This window comes from Malaya genurostris, chromosome 2, assembly GCF_030247185.1.
Source record: "Malaya genurostris strain Urasoe2022 chromosome 2, Malgen_1.1, whole genome shotgun sequence".
NCBI classification, from domain to species: domain Eukaryota; kingdom Metazoa; phylum Arthropoda; class Insecta; order Diptera; family Culicidae; genus Malaya; species Malaya genurostris.
The window spans coordinates 116,384,839-116,403,617 of NC_080571.1; the positions used below are offsets into that span (position 1 = coordinate 116,384,839).

Sequence of the window (18,779 nt, forward strand, 5' to 3'; positions counted from 1 at the left end):
ATTTAATATATTTTATATTTACATCCTCCACAATGTGGTTCTAAAGAATCGAATCAAAAGTCGCACTGTTTCGTAAAAACCATACCTACCCAAAATTGAATACAACGGGTATTACGACATTTTGGGTAAATATGCTTCTCGAAAAATTTGAGTAGATATTACTACCTTTTGTTGACATTTGTAAATGAGTATAAAGTACCAAAGACATTGGAAATCTATTCATGCTTCACAGTGTATTTATATGTTTAATTGTAAACACCTTTTTAATGTAAAGGGTGATTTTTTAAGAGCTTGAGAACTTTTTTAAACAATAAAACGCATAAAATTTGCAAAATCTCATCGGTTCTTTATTTTAAACGTTAGATTGGTACATGACATTTACTTTTTGAAGATAATTTCATTTAAATGTTGACCGCGGCTGCGTCTTAGGTGGTCCATTCGGAAAATCCGCTTTTTTATCGACAAATTTTGTTCAGCGATGAGGCTCATTTCTGGTTGAATGGCTACGTAAATAAGCAAAATTGCCGCATTTGGAGTGAAGAGCAACCAGAAGCCGTTCAAGAACTGCCCATGCATCCCGAAAAATGCACTGTTTGGTGTGGTTTGTACGCTGGTGGAATCATTGGACCGTATTTTTTCAAAGATGCTGTTGGACGCAACGTTACAGTGAATGGCGATCGCTATCGTTTGATGCTAACAAACTTTTTGTTGCCAAAAATGGAAGAACTGAACTTGGTAGACATGTGGTTTCAACAAGATGGCGCTACATGCCACACAGCTCGCGATTCTATGGCCATTTTGAGGGAAAACTTCGGAGAATAATTCATCTCAAGAAATGGACCGGTAAGTTGGCCACCAAGATCATGCGATTTGACGCCTTTAGACTATTTTTTGTGGGGCTACGTCAAGTCTAAAGTCTACAGAAATAAGCCAGTAACTATTCCAGCTTTGGAAGACAACATTTCCGAAGAAATTCGGGCTATTCCGGCCGAAATGCTCGAAAAAGTTGCCCAAAATTGGACTTTCCGAATGGACCACCTAAGACGCAGCCGCGGTCAACATTTAAATGAAATTATCTTCAAAAAGTAAATGTCATGTACCAATCTAACGTTTAAAATAAAGAACCGATGAGATTTTGCAAATTTTATGCGTTTTATTGTTTAAAAAAGTTCTCAAGCTCTTAAAAAATCACCCTTTATTTTACTTACCAACTAGAGCCTGATACGGCTCACCATCTAAAACACTTTATTTTTTCCATCCTGAATCATGGTAAACTTTTTACTACTCATTCGGGTCGGGTACGGCTATTTTTTTTTTATTTTTTATCGGGTACGGGTAATTTTTTTATTATTGATCGGGTACGGGTAAATTTTTTTGCTGATCACTCGGGTTCAGGTCGGGTTCGGGTATAAGAATTTCTATACCCGACCATCTCTACTGATCACCCTGTAACTCTGGAACCGGAAGTCGGATCAAAATAAAACTCAGGAACTTTGTACAGGACAATTGCATCTTTCATTTAGATCTAAGTTTGTGAGAATCGGTTCAGTCGTCTCTGAGAAAAGTTAGTGCAAAAAAAATGTTACATACATCCATACACACACACCCACACGAAATTCAGCTAATCCCTCGCTTTTAAGGAATATGCTGCATGACCTTGATCATCGAGGGCAGGATGATCCTGATCAGCAACTTACAATACCAACAACAGCAAACTAGACGACAATCTTCAAGATATTCTATTCCCAAAGAATTTTTCGGGTAGATACAAATAAGTACACATGAAAAACTGCTACCTATAAACAAAAATTAACGGTTGTTTTGACAGGAGTTATGTAGTTCTACGTGAACAGCTCAGATCTCTTGTCTCTTGTAGTTTTTTTCTTTGGGCAAATTTTTGACTCAATGTTTCTGATTGACCAAATCTGCAATGCCAAATCGAAATCAGTTGAGTTGAGAGTGCAGTTTGTCGGTTGTGTCCTTTATTTTATTCTATCTCTGGAACCATGTTCTAGCCACATCTGTAGCTTCAAGACGACTTAATTTCGACAGATTCGTACCAAAAAGTACTTGTTGTGGCAGGTAATCTGTGCGTGCGACAAATTCAGCAAGTCGTACATAATGACCGGCACCGTCATCGGCCAAATATATAAAGAAGAATGCATCTAGAAATGTTTTTTTATTCGATGAGAGTTTCAAAAATTTCCGAACTAAAATGATTTTTTGTCTGTTCAATTTTTGCGAGTATAGTCTGTAGAAGCTCTCAAACGAGCCTGAGATTGTAGAAATCTGCTCAGCCATCTGAGAGAAACGCGGTGGTGCACACACACACCCATTGTATACATCACAAGTAGTCTCCGGGTATTTTAGCTATTCACATCATATTTGCATGAAAAAAACGGAATGTATATGAGCCATAATTTGAGGTTATACTTGATTTCGACTGGGGTGATAATCGTGGAAAACTGTAAAACGTCTGTCTCAGTCTTATAATACAAACGAATGTTGTTTACTGTCCGACGTTTCGGCCTTTGATGTAGGCCTTTTTCAAGGAAAATAAAGTCTATCGTTTATAGTCAAAATATGTCGATGTCTGATTAGACAACGTAGCGTCAGACATCGACATATTTTGACTATAAACGATAGACTTTATTTTCCTTGAAAAAGGCCTACATCAAAGGCCGAAACGTCGGACAGTAAACAACATTCGTTTGTATTATAAGACTGAGACAGCCGTTTTACAGTTTTCCTCTATTCACATCATATATCCACATTGAAAGATAATATTAAAATTTCCAGAGTGTATGTTCTCGTCGCGAACAGTTCTCCTATCTCTTGAACGCGCCATCCCTTTTTAAAACAACATTCCGGAAACGCATTGAACTTCGCATTTGGGCATTTCAAGCGAAGCTATATTGAATCAAAAAATTTAAAGAATAATTGAGCCTACCTGTTATGATTTAGGAAAGAACTGTTTTTTTTACTTCTTCGTGGATTCCTATATGCCCTGGAATGTTTGGTTCTAGTTTAAAAAAAAACATGGTTGTTTTTTTTTAATAATAATTTTATTATTTAGACTTCATTAACACTATTTATATATATTTTGAAAGTGTTACAATAGGCGTTAATTTGCCAATCATTTGCTTCCTGTTTCGCGGTTTGCTGATGCTGCCCGTTGTTACAAATAAATAATAAATATTCTGCTTTCATGTTTTGGAATGATCTGTTCTTATTTGTATTCAAGGACGCTCAGATTTTTCATGTTTGATGATTTAACAGGAGTTGCTTCACAGCATAGGATTTTATGGTATTTGTAAGTATCGTGTTGTAAGAATCGTGTTATTTGTTTTCTGAAGTTTTGTAGATCCATTCATTATTAATTCGTTTATCTATTTTCTTGTATTTGTACAGATTGAGATTTCGTTAGTTCGGTCGTAAATTATCTCTTCGATAAAATACGCTCCAAATTTAATGTCTCACTAAAAAGAACTTACTAATGAAGTGGTATGTTGAAGTATTCGAAGTTTTGTATATAAAATGTATCATCCCTTTTTTTGTGGTATATTCTTTTGTTCAGCTCAAAATAATATGATTGCGTAGCGTATCCGTTTGTATTAGTTAATGAAAAATACCCGAGAAAATACTGATAGTTATTCTGGTTTCACCTAAAAGTGTGTTCACATTTTGTGCCAGATGATCAAGAGAGAGGTAACAATATCAAACCTGTACGGATCATGGTTCGACTGTTCAAGGCTTGTAGTTGAAAATGTTGCGTTGTAATTTTTCGTTTCTCGCTGAAATGGCGATAACGTACAAGGGAAATGAAATTTTACACTCGCATTTAAACATTGATCATGTAAAACTTTCCATTAGGGGAACTTTGCATACTATGGAACATTCAATGTGAAGTTTCGGCAGGCTGACGCGCTAACTGTCAGTTTAACCTGGCTGATGACATGAAAAATGCACATTGAAACAGTTTGACACTTGGAAAATACTTCTAAAATTACATGTATCTTGAAGACTGTTTTAACCTATTGTTTGAATACAGAACTGATTTCGATTATATTCTGATATGAATGTTTGTTTGTTGTTTTCTTAATTGTTCTAGCTGCGATCACTATGTTGTTTGATGTTGTCATTGTCTAAGTTTATTTATCTGTGTGCATTTGTTTCAACTGATTTGTTTATGTTTCTTGTTGTTTGGTAGTTCGTTTTATTATTGTATCTTATGATTAAGTTAGTTAATTATTTCATAGGTTTGAAAGAGTAGTATGGTCGACAAAATAGCGGGAGATGAAGAGAGCGGATTCGGCAAACATAAGGAAAATCTATCCAAATGGAGATTTGTTATGTGTGTTCCTCGATTTACGCTTGAATAGTAAGTGAAAGAGATATTTACAATTATTTTCCGAAACGAGATGCATTTACCTATTAGAATGGTGAGACCTACACAATTTATTAAATGAACATAATCTCGATTCGTTAACCAAACATTTTTTCCATATGATGTAAGCTCATTATGATTCTGTTGAATTAATAAGTGGCTTCAAAGTAGTTTAGTAAAATTGTTGTGTTCTCTTTTTTGCCACTCGGATACGGTCTAAGTAGAAAAACAAAAATTAGCAATAGTGTTGGAAGAATTGTAACAATAGAAAAGCATAACGAACTCAGCTTCTCTAAAAAAAATCTAGAGTGTGTTTAAAATTGGTGGAATATGTAAAAGAGTAGTCATATTGATATCATCATTGTATTCTTCGTTGGTGTAGAATTGTTTTTGAGAAATGTAAAATATAGTTAGTTTTGTGTCTAGTTAGAGTTTGGGTAACCGAATCGCATCGAAATTAATTTTGCAATTTGTGACTGACATTCGATCGTAACATTCAAATTTGACAGATTTTGTAAGTGCACCCAGGAACGATCACGTCGTGATTGGTCCTATTGATTATGATTCGGTTCCTTTTATCAACAACTTTAGTTGCTCAATTACTTGGGTAAGTTGGAAAGACGATGAAAATTATTGCGACTAAAACTCGCGATTTCCATATAAGAGTACGTATAAAGTCAGACAAGGAGTTTGCAAAGCAAAAATCGTTTTCATTATTTGTTTGTAAAAATCGGACAGAAAAACTTTGAATGCAAAAGCCGTAACAGTAACAAATTATTTTTATCTGATTCTTGTACTTAAATTTTTATTTACCGGCCGCAGTTGCGAACGCATGGTTTGCTGCGTTCTTTGATTGCATTCAAAGAGCTCTGTTCAATTCCTGCAAAAAAACAACAACTGTGGTCCAATGATCCCACGTATTAGACCAGCGAAGGACCACCGTTGAAAGTTTTTTTTCCTAAGAGGGCAGTACACTGGCACGAGCATGCTGGTAGCCAGCAGAAGTGTAAACGGGGTAAATGCGATGTACTGTTTTCGCATTGCATTCATTCTGACAGGTTTGCTTTGATCAAATGCAACTAGCTCGCACGCGCGCCTCGACGCATCGTGTGACGCTTTCACTCTGACATCAACCTAAGGCTGCTGTCAGAGTAAGCACAAAACGCGGAGCGATTCAATGCGATGCACTGATAACGCATTGCATTCACTCTGACAGGTTTGCTTTGATCAAATACAACTAGCTCGCACGCGCGTCTTGACGCTTCGCGTGACGCTTTCACTCTGACATCAACCTAAGATTGATGTCAGAGTGAGTGCGGAACGCGGAGCGATTCAATGTGATTTACTGTTTTCGCATCGCATTCACTCTGACAGGTTTGCTTTGATAAAATGCAACTAACTCGCACGCGCGCCTCAACGCATCGCGTGACGCATTCACTCTGACATCAACATAAGGTTGCTTTCAGAGTAAGCACAAAACGCGGAGCGATTCAATGCGATTTACTGTTTTCGCATCGCATTTACTCTGACAGGTTTGCTTTGATCAAATGGAACTATCTCGCACGCGCGTCATGACGCTTAGCGTTACTCGTTCACTCTGACATCAACTCAAAGTCGCTGTCAAAGTGAAAGCGTCACGCAAAGCGTCTGGACCCGCGTGTGAGCTAGTTACATTAGATTAAAGCAAACTGTCAGAGTGATGCGATGCGAAAACAGTAAATCGCATTGAATCGCTCCGCGTTTTGTGCTTACTCTGAAAGCAACCTTAGGTATTAGTACAAAAGCCAAATGGCGTTTACATAAGGAATGCCAAATTAAAATCAAAGGCATGGCCAAATAAAATTCGGGTTCGCGAAAGGTACGCAAATATCAAAAATGTCCATTTAACATTTGATAATAAATGAAATCTTTGAAAAACTGCGTGTCAATAATATGTTTACTGAGGGAAACGGACTGAGCAAATATTTTTTCGCAAGAGTTTAATCAAATATAAAATGCGCAATATTTGTATTGCAAAATCCGTATCTATTTTCTGCACTCAGTGTTTTTATCTGGTTCTTGCATTTAAAAATTCTTAGAAGTTGAATTGTGCATTCTGCCGTTTCTATGTTGAATCCTGAACATGGAAGGATTTTAAGTGACAATCGTGTTGTACGCTAAAATCGATGTCTGTTGAAACAGAAAAATTCAAATCCCTGTAAAGAAATGGAACATCAAGACTCTACTTTGTTTGAATAATATGGCTCACAGCACTTTTGTACATTATACTGAATAATATGAAAATAAAACCTTGTTATAATCTACTTTTTAGTGCCTTTCTGCATTACTGTCGAATACTTTTTTTCAACTTCAGTAGCAAGGAAGTTTGTTTAGGAATAAATTTACAAAATCTCCAATTTGAAATAGTTTTGAAAGCAGATCGTAGGTCACATGAGGTGGACCTTATTTAGTTTGAGGTCTCTCTCTGAGAAATTGATACAAATTTCATTTTGTAGTTTTTGGTGCTTTCGAAGCTGGTATAGCCGGCATCGGATGCTGGTATAGCCGAAGTTGGTTTATAAAACCATCAATGAACAAGTTCTACGAAAAAGATTAATTCGGAATAAAATTCCGCCCTTCAAATGACCGGTTGTGTTTCCGGAACCAGAAGTTCTGTCATTTGAGTTAATGTTTGTGGACATCGATAAGAATTCGATGAGAGTTGCTTTGTGCAATTTTTGGAGCTTTTGGAACCGAAGGCGGAAATATTTTATAGCCGAGCCGAAGTATAGGTTCTGAAAATCAAGAGGCAGATACAAGATACGGGTCTCCTTTGGATGGTTGTGCTGGTGTTTACTGTGACGAAATGGTATTAGAGCAGGCTCATTTACTAGGTAGATACTGAAGTGTGACATGCTCTACCACTGTCAACTATCTGGATGAAGAACAAGATTCGTTCTTGACCTATACTTAAACAAGTCAGGTGCTGTGAACACAGCACAATCACGTTTAGACAAAAGGTTAGAAAATGTCAAACTGTCTACTGAATTCCAAGTATTATTGGCCGTAACTCTGACTGGACAAAGAAAACTCGACTATCACACGGAGACTATTCAGCGTGCTCAGTATTATTCGTGTGATTTTGTGACTGTCATTACGGTTTTTTACATGAATGCGAAAATCTGAAAATTGTTATTTTTTGGGAAACCCATTTATGTATTTTTGAATGCAAAAATCGGATAAAACCCCGTGAAATCGTTTTAAAACATCTTTTTGTGCACGATCCGAACAAAAAACAACTCGAATGTTAGAACCAGATAAAAACTTAGCCGGTTCTTCCAAAACCGACGTTTTCATCCGGTTTTACAGTCAAAGTTTTAGTCGATTGTTCCATTTTTTTTGCTATCTTCTCGACTGTTTTACTCTGGCAACACACAATGTAAACGTCAAACTTCAGAACTAATTGGCTCAAGTTATACGAAATTTGTCAAATGACATAAATGAATGTCAAACATACCCAGTCTTTCACTCAGGCGTGTAGAACTATTTCAAAATTTGAAAAAATATCATGTGTTAATGAAACATGTGTTAAAGCAACTGGAAAAATGAACCCCGTGTCAATCTCAGAAGACGTAAATCAACATGATTTTTTCTAAATGTGCAGATTCAAAAAAATCTTCTTAATCCTTTAAAATAGTAAAATTTTATAAGAATTTGTGAATTTGTTTGCAAATTATGAAAGTCACATTTTTTCAGCTGCAGATTTTTGAAAATTCACGCCGGTTTTGCAGGCATTCTACATGCTATAAACTAAATCCGGCAAATCGGTTCCATATTGATTCTTTCAAATTTCGCAAAAATAGTAATGTTGGTGTTGGTTTGATGGACTGTGAAACCACTAATTAGAATGGAAGTTTAATTAGGAATCCATTGAGTGGTCATGTGTTTTCAATTATGTGACTAAATATTTAAAACTAATATGCTTTTCACGTCCTAGTTATTACTTCTATGAATGATAAGCTCGGATTGTAACCAATATGTGGATTTTTTCGCTTTCTGTTAGTTTGAGTAACAGATTGATTCTATACTATAAAATTTCATACATTCGAGTATACTTAAATAAAAGTCAGTTCTTTGTGTTTTACGGCTTCTGAAATATGAAAGTTTTTGGTAACTTTCATGTAATTAAAATTTTGAAACGATGGATTTATGCAAAAGCAACAATGAACCTTCTTAAAAAGTATCCTTTCGAAGAAGGACTGAAATTTGCAAACTACCTGCACTGCATAGAACTGCTCTTTCAGTAGGGCCACAACGGAGATGGCGGAAAATCACATCTCGAATTGCCCTGCTTCTGTTTCTAATTGAGCATTGTTAGGTCAACTAAGTTGATGAAAAATTTACTTGATGAAAATAGAAAAGATATCGTTAAAAGGAATTTTTATATTAATCATGATAAAAATTTACATTATTATTTTTTATAAATTTATGATCATCCAAGAAAATCATATGAAATTTATTCAAATGTGAACGATACTATGCTTAGTAAAACCATAGCTGGTGCACTTACTGTATTAAGTTTTATGTTTAATAAATAGAGGTGGCTGTAAAATATAGTCAGATTGATTGATTGAACGACGCATACAATACAAAAGAAACGGTACCCAAACTCTTTGTAAACAACTTGTGTATATATGTTTGAGTGAGAGCTCTTACACGAAAGACAGTAATGTCATTACTAGGAAGTAATTTAATTTTTATCGATAGCCTTGGTATAACATTCCTTTTGTACACTTTGACCTACTGTTTCAACAGACTTCGCTGCCGATTCATTGGCTGGTGCTACGATTCGACTGTCACTAAGAATACTTTCAGATCGGTGCTCGAACATACGACAACTGGTTTGTAAGACCTGCGTCCTATGTATTGACCCATCAACACGGGTAAGACTGAGAGCAGTGATGATGAATTCCTCATACAATGTAGTAATGTTACTAGCTAGAAATGTTATTACTGTATTTTTGTGTAAGGGCTCTGCACGATTAGAATAGTGTAAATAAAAGTTACCTAATAGGAACCGTTCTGCAGTAAACGAAACAATAAATAAACCTATTCGCAATTTGTTCTGCTCAAAGAGTTATGGCATTCTTTAAATAGTATAGTATTTTATATCACTTTTCCGCATGTGTATGTTAGCTTTCAAAAATGTCCTGTCTCAAATATCAACAATAAGTTTTCTTATCGCCTTTCCATATGTGTCCTTAGAAATAGTGTGGACACATATGCTACATAGTTTCTAATTAGTATAAATGATAGATTTACCCGATTCAATCCTAATTATGTATAATTCGTCGTGCTCATGTGTTCGTTTCGTTATCAATCAAATAAAAAATAATTGGATTTTTTTTACTTCTGTTGTTCTTGTGAGTTATAATAACCTTACGTTTCGTTCGTATTCTCCTATCGCTATTTACCTTTTATTGTAATATATGAATCACAGAGACATAAATAATACAGTTTTAGAGCCTTTTTCTCGTTTAGTCGTAATTTTCTTGTTCTAGTTTGTTAATGTTTACATTAATTGTTCAAATTAGTTGCTTCTTACATTAATTGTTCAAATTAGTTGCTACTAACTTCTTTCGAGTTAATGTCACAGATAAGAAGTCTCGTACTTGTCGGGGGCTCTGACACAGCATTGGACAAGTCGAAGCTAATTGCTAGTAGGTCAACTCTGCATATGTTTTCCGAAACATGTTTTCTGTGGCCATTTTATGTTATAGATGTTTCGGAGTTATCAAACGAACTATTTGATTATCACTATGTACTTCACCAAAACAGGTAGCTAGAAAAAATTCACACGGGCCGGCGTCTGTGATAAAAACTATAAGATTCAAAACGTGATACAGATTTAGATAAGTTAGTTCACTGATAACGGTGTAATTTATTTTTTTGTAATTGTTATAAAAATGAAGCAGAAAAAATTAGATCTTGCTTCATTTCCTAGCAAAGTTTCAAGCTTAACTAATACAACTTTTAAAAAGTGAAAGCAGTTCGTAGAGTAACTCTAGCAAAGCAAAGTCTTGGCATTACATTCCTTTTGTGGAATTTGGCCTTTCTGTTTCAACAGACTTCGCAGCCGATTCTTAGTGTACAGAATCATTGCATGGCTAGTACTATGGATCCTACTGACACTAAGAACCCTTCCAGGTCGGAGCTCGAACATACGACAACTGGCTTGTAAGATCAGCGTCCTATGCATTGAACCGCCAACCCGGTAGAGTAATACCGTTTTTGTTTTTGAACCTAGACGCGGGCTACTCTGACTCCGAGTAAAACGAACACGTGGTACGCGCCCTAAACAACAACTCATGAAAAAAAGAAAAAATAAACAAACTAAGCTGGATGCGTGGTGCGACCCGAGAAAATTTTCAGAGCGAAACTACGCGATTGGAGTCCGATCTAGAGCGACCTCAGGTTGCTAAAACAAACATATCAAACATTGTTTGGGCGACTCTGGGTCAGCTTTCGGGCTGCTCTGATCAATAAACGAAAATGGTTTAACTCTACCTACCAAATTTTCAGGAAAATGATTTGCTGTAAACACATTAATAAGCGATGAATACCAAAGTATTCATTGATATCATCGTAATTACTGCTATTCAGTAAAATGTTGTCGTTAATTTCCGCCTGGGTTCAGGAATCAGGAATCAGAACAAATTGGCTCAAATGGCACGTTCCCCTTGATATTTGGAGATTTGTGCCTTGCCATCAATTTGTTTTTAAATGAAATCAATTATCATTCATTGATTGGTTCTAAATCGAAAAACCTTTTTTATCCACCTAGTGGTGTAATGATGCCCTTCTCATATTACTAACATTTTCAAAAAAATCACTATCTGGAACCGGAAGTCGGACTTGGATTAAAATAAACAGCAACCTATGAGACTGTAGGAACCTTTATTTGAGACTAAGTTTGTGTAAATCGATCAAATCATCTCTGAGAAAATTGTGTGAGTCTCGTTTAAGAGTTTTTGACCTTTATTTCCGGTATTTATGGAACCGGGAACTGGGAACCAGTATAGCTGAAATCGGTTCGCCATTTTTTGCATCATCGTTCTAAATGACGGTGCGTAAATTAAAACACACTTTACCCTATGAAAGCATGATGAAATTCAATGCTATGGGACTATTAGATTTTTTATTCTATGAGTGACTTTATTTGACATATACACCGAAACCTCCATTTACGAACTAAACGGGGGTTCGTTTGGAGCTTGTACGAGCAAGCATGATATTCAAATGAATACCAATCAATTTATTGAAATGAAATACCTAGAATAAGTTACATGTACCGATATTGATTAAAGGTTTAATAAACGGGAGTTGAAAACGTACGCTCATAGAGAGCAGACCTACTGCTATCACTCGGTAGGTAGACCGAACGCCCGCCATCGCTGTTACGTAAAACACGTGGCATATAATATTTTGGAGTCAAGCCCAACCAAGGGACTCCCAACGACGGGAGACACGCACAGCGAGCACAGGCTCGTACAGAGGTAGTTCGTAAAAAAAGTTTTGTGTAATGAATGTGGAAACCCCAATCACATGGCCATTTTCGGAACGGATGTGATAAGTGGGTGCAAGAAAATGATGTTTGGGGTCGGTTCAAAATCCAAGATGGCGACTTTCGGTTTATCGATATTCCTAAAAACCCTTACAATGTGGGTATTTTCGAACCTGAAATGATGAGTAGTTGACGGAAAACGATGTTTGAAGTAGTTCGGAAATCCAAGATGGCGACTTCCGGTTTGTCGATATTCTTTAAAAACCTTTACAATGTGGGTATTTTCGGAACGGGATTGAAGAGTAGTTGACAGAAAACGATGTTTGAAATGGTTAGTTACGGTTTTAAATTTCGACATTCTAAAAATTAATATTGAGTCGAAAGGTTCCCTGTATAAGGAAGAAGAGATTGTCATACTGAAGAGGTGTATATTGTTTCATCCTATTCGGAGAAAGTCGATCCTGTCAGTTTATCTGCTATTTATTTCTGAAATTGCTCATAAATTCTAGAAATTCAGTGTCATGTGGTTGTCTAATTGACTCTTACCACTTGAGCCAAAAAATATCCCTTTTTCTCAATGGCTTACAAAATGTTAAATCATATTCCGACGGGTCAGTTGACATGAGATTTTGACAAGTGTGTCGTGATGAGAGTAACAGTGCTTTTTTCGACTTTATCACGTACACTAAAACAACTGAAATTATAAGTGTAACACTGAAAATAAAAAAAAATTGAGAACACGATCATTGAATTGAAACCAAATTTTAATGTTTGTTGTTGCTTCCAAATATTAGATTGAGACTTCCAGTAGCTCAATAAAATATTGAAAGCATACAATATAACTATAACAATACAAAATTATTATAGCTGTTCAGACGTCTACTTGTTATGGTCATTTCGAAAATATAGTACAATATTTAAACAATAATGATTAGTAGGAAACACCTTTGTCAGAAGCATAACTTTTTTAAACGATATATAATCATATCGTATTGATAGTCAAAGAATACCGATACAACTGAACTCACCATTTTGATTTTTGAAGCGCTTTCAAACATAATTTCCCGCTATATACTTATCAAACCCGTCCCGAAAATACCCATATTGTAAATGTTTTTATGCAATATCAAAGAACCGGAAGTCGCTATCTTGGATTTCTGAACCACTTCAAACATCGTTTTCTGTCATCTACTCGTCAATCCCGTTCCGAAAATACCCATATTGCAAGGGTTTTTAAGCAATATCGATAAACCGGAAGTCGCCATCTTGGATTTCCGAACCACTTTAAACATCGTTTTCTGTCATCTAATCGTCAATCCCGTTCCGAAAATACCCATATTGTAAGGGTTTTTAAGCAATATCGATATACCGGAAGTCGCCATCTTGGATTTCCGAACCACTTTAAACATCGTTTTCTGTCATCTAATCGTCAATCCCGTTCCGAAAATACCCATATTGTAAGGGTTTTTAAGCAATATCGATAAACCGGAAGTCGCCATCTTGGATTTCCGAACCACTTCAAACATCGTTTTCCTTCATCTACTCATCAATCCCGTTCCGAAAATACCCATATTGCAAGGGTTTTTAAGCAATATCGATAAACCGGAAGTCGCCATCTTGGATTTCCGAACCACTTTAAACATCGTTTTCTGTCATCTAATCGTCAATCCCGTTCCGAAAATACCCATATTGTAAGGGTTTTTAAGCAATATCGATAAACCGGAAGTCGCCATCTTGGATTTCCGAACCACTTCAAACATCGTTTTCCTTCATCTACTCATCAATCCCGTTCCGAAAATACCCATATTGCAAGGGTTTTTAAGCAATATCGATAAGCCGGAAGTCGCCATCTTGGATTTCCGAACCACTTCAAACATCGTTTTCTGTCATCTACTCGTCAATCCCGTTCCGGAAATACCCACATTGTAAGGGGTTTTAAGCAATATCGATAAACCGGAAGTCGCCATCTTGGATTTCCGAACCACTTTAAACATCGTTTTCTGTCATCTACTCGTCAATCCCGTTCCGAAAATACCCATATTGTAAGGGTTTTTAAGCAATATCGATAAACCGGAAGTCGCCATCTTGGATTTCCGAACCACTTCAAACATCGTTTTCCTTCATCTACTCATCAATCCCGTTCCGAAAATACCCATATTGTAGTGATTTCCATGGAGCCGGAAATTGTTTTCTTTGGGTGCAGAAACCTCTTTTTACGAAGTTGGTTCGTAAAAAAAAGTTCAGGTTATTTGGGATTTGGTTCGTAAAAAAAGTTACGTAAAAAGAGGTAACGTAAAAAAAGTGTTCATAAACGGAGGTTTGGGTGTACTCACACACATGCACACACATACATTGCTCAGCTCTATGAACTGTATTGAATGATATAGAACACTTAGCTCTTCGGGCCGATTTTCACTAGTTAATTTTTCAAGTGATTGTATAAACTTTCTATATGAGAAAGGCAATAAGTGTTCTTTTATAGAAATGCATCGTTATAATGATTTTGCAATAACACTAACAAGTAGGTACAAATTGAGTAAAAGATTTACAAATTTATATATTTTTAACCTGAAAAATATATATTTAAATGTGGCAAACCAGCACGCTATACGAAACTGAACAAAGCACGGTGCGAACGGACCAACACCGCACGTACCGACGCGTACCAGTTTTGCATCGTCATTTTGAATGACGATTTGAATGTTTTGACACTCATCCCCCTATAATTTCGGAACCGGAAGTCGGATCTGTTTTAAGAGCTTTAATTCGAATCATGATTTGTGAATATCGATTTAACCGTTGCTGAGAAATCGACGTGAGTTCCGTTTTTTAGTTTTTCTTCACTATTATCGGTGCTTCCGGAAGCGGAAACCGGAGACTAGTAGTCCCAAAGTAGTTTTATATATTCACTAATTAACAAAATCTGCCAACTAGATGAATTTAGCAGCAAGTTTTATGAAAATGTGTACCTCGTCTCGCCATCGCTTGTGAACAAATAATCATCTAATTGAAAATTTTCACTTATCGCACTGTAATACCGGAACCGGAAGTCGGATCTGGATCAACTTATTGGGGGCTATTTAAAGAATTTTCAGAACTTTAAATTATAATTTAAATAAATTTGCACATATTTCCTTGTAATTCCAGAACCAGAAATCGGATCCAAATGAAATTTAGGTAAATTGTATGGGACCATAAGACCTTTCATTTGAATCTAAGTTTGTGAAAACCGTTCCAGACATCTCTGAGAAACGTGTGTGACTTTTTTTCCTTTTTGTTGTGCATATCACCCGGGAATTCCGGAAGTCGGATCGGGATATGAGACCATAAGACCTTTAATTTGAGTTTGAGTTTGCGAAAATTGGTTCAGCCATCTTTGAGAAAATTGAGTGACATTGTTTGTCACATACACACAGACATTTTGTGATCTCGTCGAACTGAGTCAAATAGTATATGGCCTTGGTTCTAAAGTCGGTTTTCACAGCGATTGCATAAACTTTTTATATGAGAAAGAAGAGAAGAATTGTCCTACAGAATCTGAAATGGTGAAGTAAGTAGTAATGCAAACCCCGTGAATCGGTTGTTAACATGGTTCGGAAATCATTCTTATCCACTATACACCGTTTAGATCGTCCAGACTTGTACTTTTTCCGCAACAACACACCACGAGGCCCGTTCGTAGTAGGACGAAACAATATGCAAACTGGTCACATGATGGTTAATTAGCGCATCCAGTTCACCTTCGCGGAATACGTGATAATAACGATGATGGGTTGCCGAGCCTCCCGCCGATGGGCTATCCAGTGAGGCCGAACTGTTCGAGTGTGCCCAGGAGTCCGCACTGGCATGAGATTCTATCGATGACTTGTTCGTACTAGGCATTTTCTTACTACTGCTCGTTTCTTTTGTCGCCCCAACCAAGGCAGCTCCAAGGGTTGAACCTCGCTGATTGGTAACACACTGACTGCCGTTGTTGACCGTGCTGGAGTGACCATCGTTTTCACCGCGTCTTTTAAAGTTTCCAGTATGTACACCTAGCTGAGCAGAGCTCAGATTAACCGTTTTGAGAGATAAATTATGGCTACTGTTAGGTAAATGACTATCATTCGTATTATTATTGTTACTGTTACTAATGTTTAGATGTTCTATATCAATGTTTTGAAGATGCTCCTCCGAGCTATCTTCTTCCTGTATCAGTAAAGCTGTATCATTTGTCATTTCTGCGATGTCCTCGTCTAACTCGGGAATAATTACGAACTCATCGCTTTTGACATGACTTGTTTTGGGTCCTCTCGATCCAATGCAGCTGTCATAGTCATCATGTTCCAATTCAATCAGTTCTTCATCATCGGATTCTTCTTGAATAATTGGCGTCATTGAAGATCCGTAACTGTGGCCCAATGAATCGTTGCTCCCACCTAATCCACTACACCCAAGATGGCTGAGGTTCGCTAGCATAAGTCTCCTCTCTCTGAGCTCCGCTCGCAGCTGGTGAAGATCTCTCAGGTCTCCATTTAACTTTTTCAAGTACGGTTGGGCATCAGCGAGTGAAAGTGTTTGTTTGTTATTGAACTTCCTGTCATTGAACACATCGTCTTCGTCATCTTCAAAGCTACCTTCTTCGTTGTGGTGCTTTTCATTATCTAGTTCTTTGAGTAGTTGAGCGCTCAGTTTTTCAGCAAAATCTACTAGATGTTGACGACAAGCTGTATCATCAGGATCCGGATCAAGAATACTACTGCGTGAATCCGACAGTCCATTCATCAGTTTAGGTTTAGTTTCACTTTCTCTGATTACCAACTCAACGGCGTCTTCCAATTTATGAGCTACGACGGCAGCTGCTTCGACCAACGGAGGAATAGAACTTCCAACAAGTTGGCTAGACTGTTGTACGCCTGCCGGTTGAGGCAAAACTGATGGTTTCAAGGCGCTTATCACACTATCGATCGAGTCCGGTGATGATGGTTCACTTGAATCACTGTCGAGGTCATCTGTTTCCGGGTTGAATAGCTCTAGTGATAACAATTTTGGCACTACAGGAGCCGCAACGTTCGTGGAGGACTGCCTCCGCAGTATCGGATAGTTACCACTTTTCCGAAATTTCGGTATCGGTGGCAAATCTTTGATTTGTTGGCGTGTAATTTTCTGTACGGGTGGCTTAGCTGTCGTTGTCGATTTACTGCCGTTGCCGTCACCGTTGTTGTTACTGTTGCTAGACGAGACTATATTTTTACTACTGCTGCTGGAGGCGGTTGTAGTCGTTGAATTTGTACAGGCAAAAGCAGTTGAAGGCGGGGATTTAAGTAATTTGTTATTAGAACTAGATGAGCTTTGTACAGGCGTTGATGATGATGATGATGTCGATGAAGGCGTTGCTGAGGCTTCGCTCGTTTTGTGTAACAGTGGAGCATCTTCAAAAGTGAATTTGCTGAGTTCGCCAGCACCACTTTTTCCGTTGACGGAATTCAGCATTGTGCGCGGCGGCGCTGGCGAATGTGCCGGCGTCGGGCAGGGCATTACCAGCGGCGATGTTGGCCCGGAAGGTATACGCGGTGCTCCCGGACAATAACCGTCACCAGAACCGTTGGTTTGTTGTTGAACGTCCGGCTTCGGAATGTAGATCACAGATGCAAAACTGTCTTCGGATTCAATGCTGGTGTCACTTTGTAAACTGCTATCCTTGGAAGAGTCTGTGGTGGCGTATCGACGAATTGAAACAAAGAAAAAGAAAACATGTATTAGAGGAGCGCTTGCGTAAGGCTAAAGCTTTCAGTGGTTCTCAAAAAAGCTAATCTACTAACATCCAATAAGATATGCTCGAACTACACACTATGGCTTAAGCGTAACGAACATTGGTATTTAAAGCGGTTGAGCGACAAACAAAAAGCTGTACATCCTACTAGTGTTTCATTCAGCTTTCTACTCAATAGAAAAAGGAATCAAAAGATCGTAAATAGGCTATATTAGACCAACACGTTTGATATGAATCTTTATCAAATGATATTTACATTTTATTTGATTGGTTTACCCATCAAATTACGAAGAAGCTTTAGTGAATTAATGAGATATTTGAAAAATCTTAGATCTGTTAGAACTTGTCGATTTGTGTAGACTGGTTAGTGAGTTTCAAATTTAGGTTTGAACATAGGTGACCTTTTTTAATTTGTGTTCTTATATGGCATTGAGGTTGCAACACTGCACCGCATAAAAATACCATATTTAGCAATATGTTTCCACAAATGAATGAGAGATATAAGTGTCAATATTTTCCAAGTAATTTAATGACACAATGGTGTCTGTTCAGCGTATTTCTAAGTAGAGTCAAAGGAATTGTGACTGGCGTAATTTTTCTCATATTACAAATATTTTTATGAATATTAACTACTTCGAAAACAATTTTCATTGTATCATTGTAAAATAAGAGAGTTTGTATGAGCATATACTAGTTTTGTATTAGCATAAACTAGCACCCAACTCTTTGGAACGAATTGTATGACGGTGTCTTGGCACTGCAGATATCCAGGATTACGGAATCGTGAGTTTCGTGGATGTAGTATCTCTAGTGGTAATGGATGAGATACACGAAAGAGTAGAGGTGTCGGCGGTAGACACGATGAGCATGATCGAATGAATGGAGTCAAGCTACAGTTAGCCCACCGTAAATCGGAGGTGATGTTAGTCGGTTTAACCCAAATGTGTTATCGGGGAATAGGATGCACCGAGAGGTGAACTACTAGCTGACGCAGTTTCTTCCTGGTTATGATTGTTTCCGGAAGCATCTTCATCGGTGCGGTAACGTAGCGTTACCAGGGGACCTTCTGTTTATGTAGTCTAGTTGCATCTGCTGAC

General features: G+C 37.3%; 1 protein-coding gene across 3 annotated transcripts in view; it reads right to left on the reverse strand.

The window, feature by feature from the left end:
- Window positions 1–3,501: 3,501 nt before the first annotated feature.
- Window positions 3,502–18,779, reverse strand: part of LOC131432732 (serine-rich adhesin for platelets) — a 75,462-nt gene continuing 60,184 nt past the window's right edge. For all 3 annotated transcript variants that reach the window (XM_058599213.1, XM_058599211.1, XM_058599212.1), the window contains one exon: window positions 3,502–17,620. In XM_058599213.1, the coding sequence (XP_058455196.1) occupies window positions 15,555–17,620 (2,066 nt within the window). In that variant the 3' untranslated portion in view covers window positions 3,502–15,554. The remainder of the gene's footprint in view (window positions 17,621–18,779) is intronic.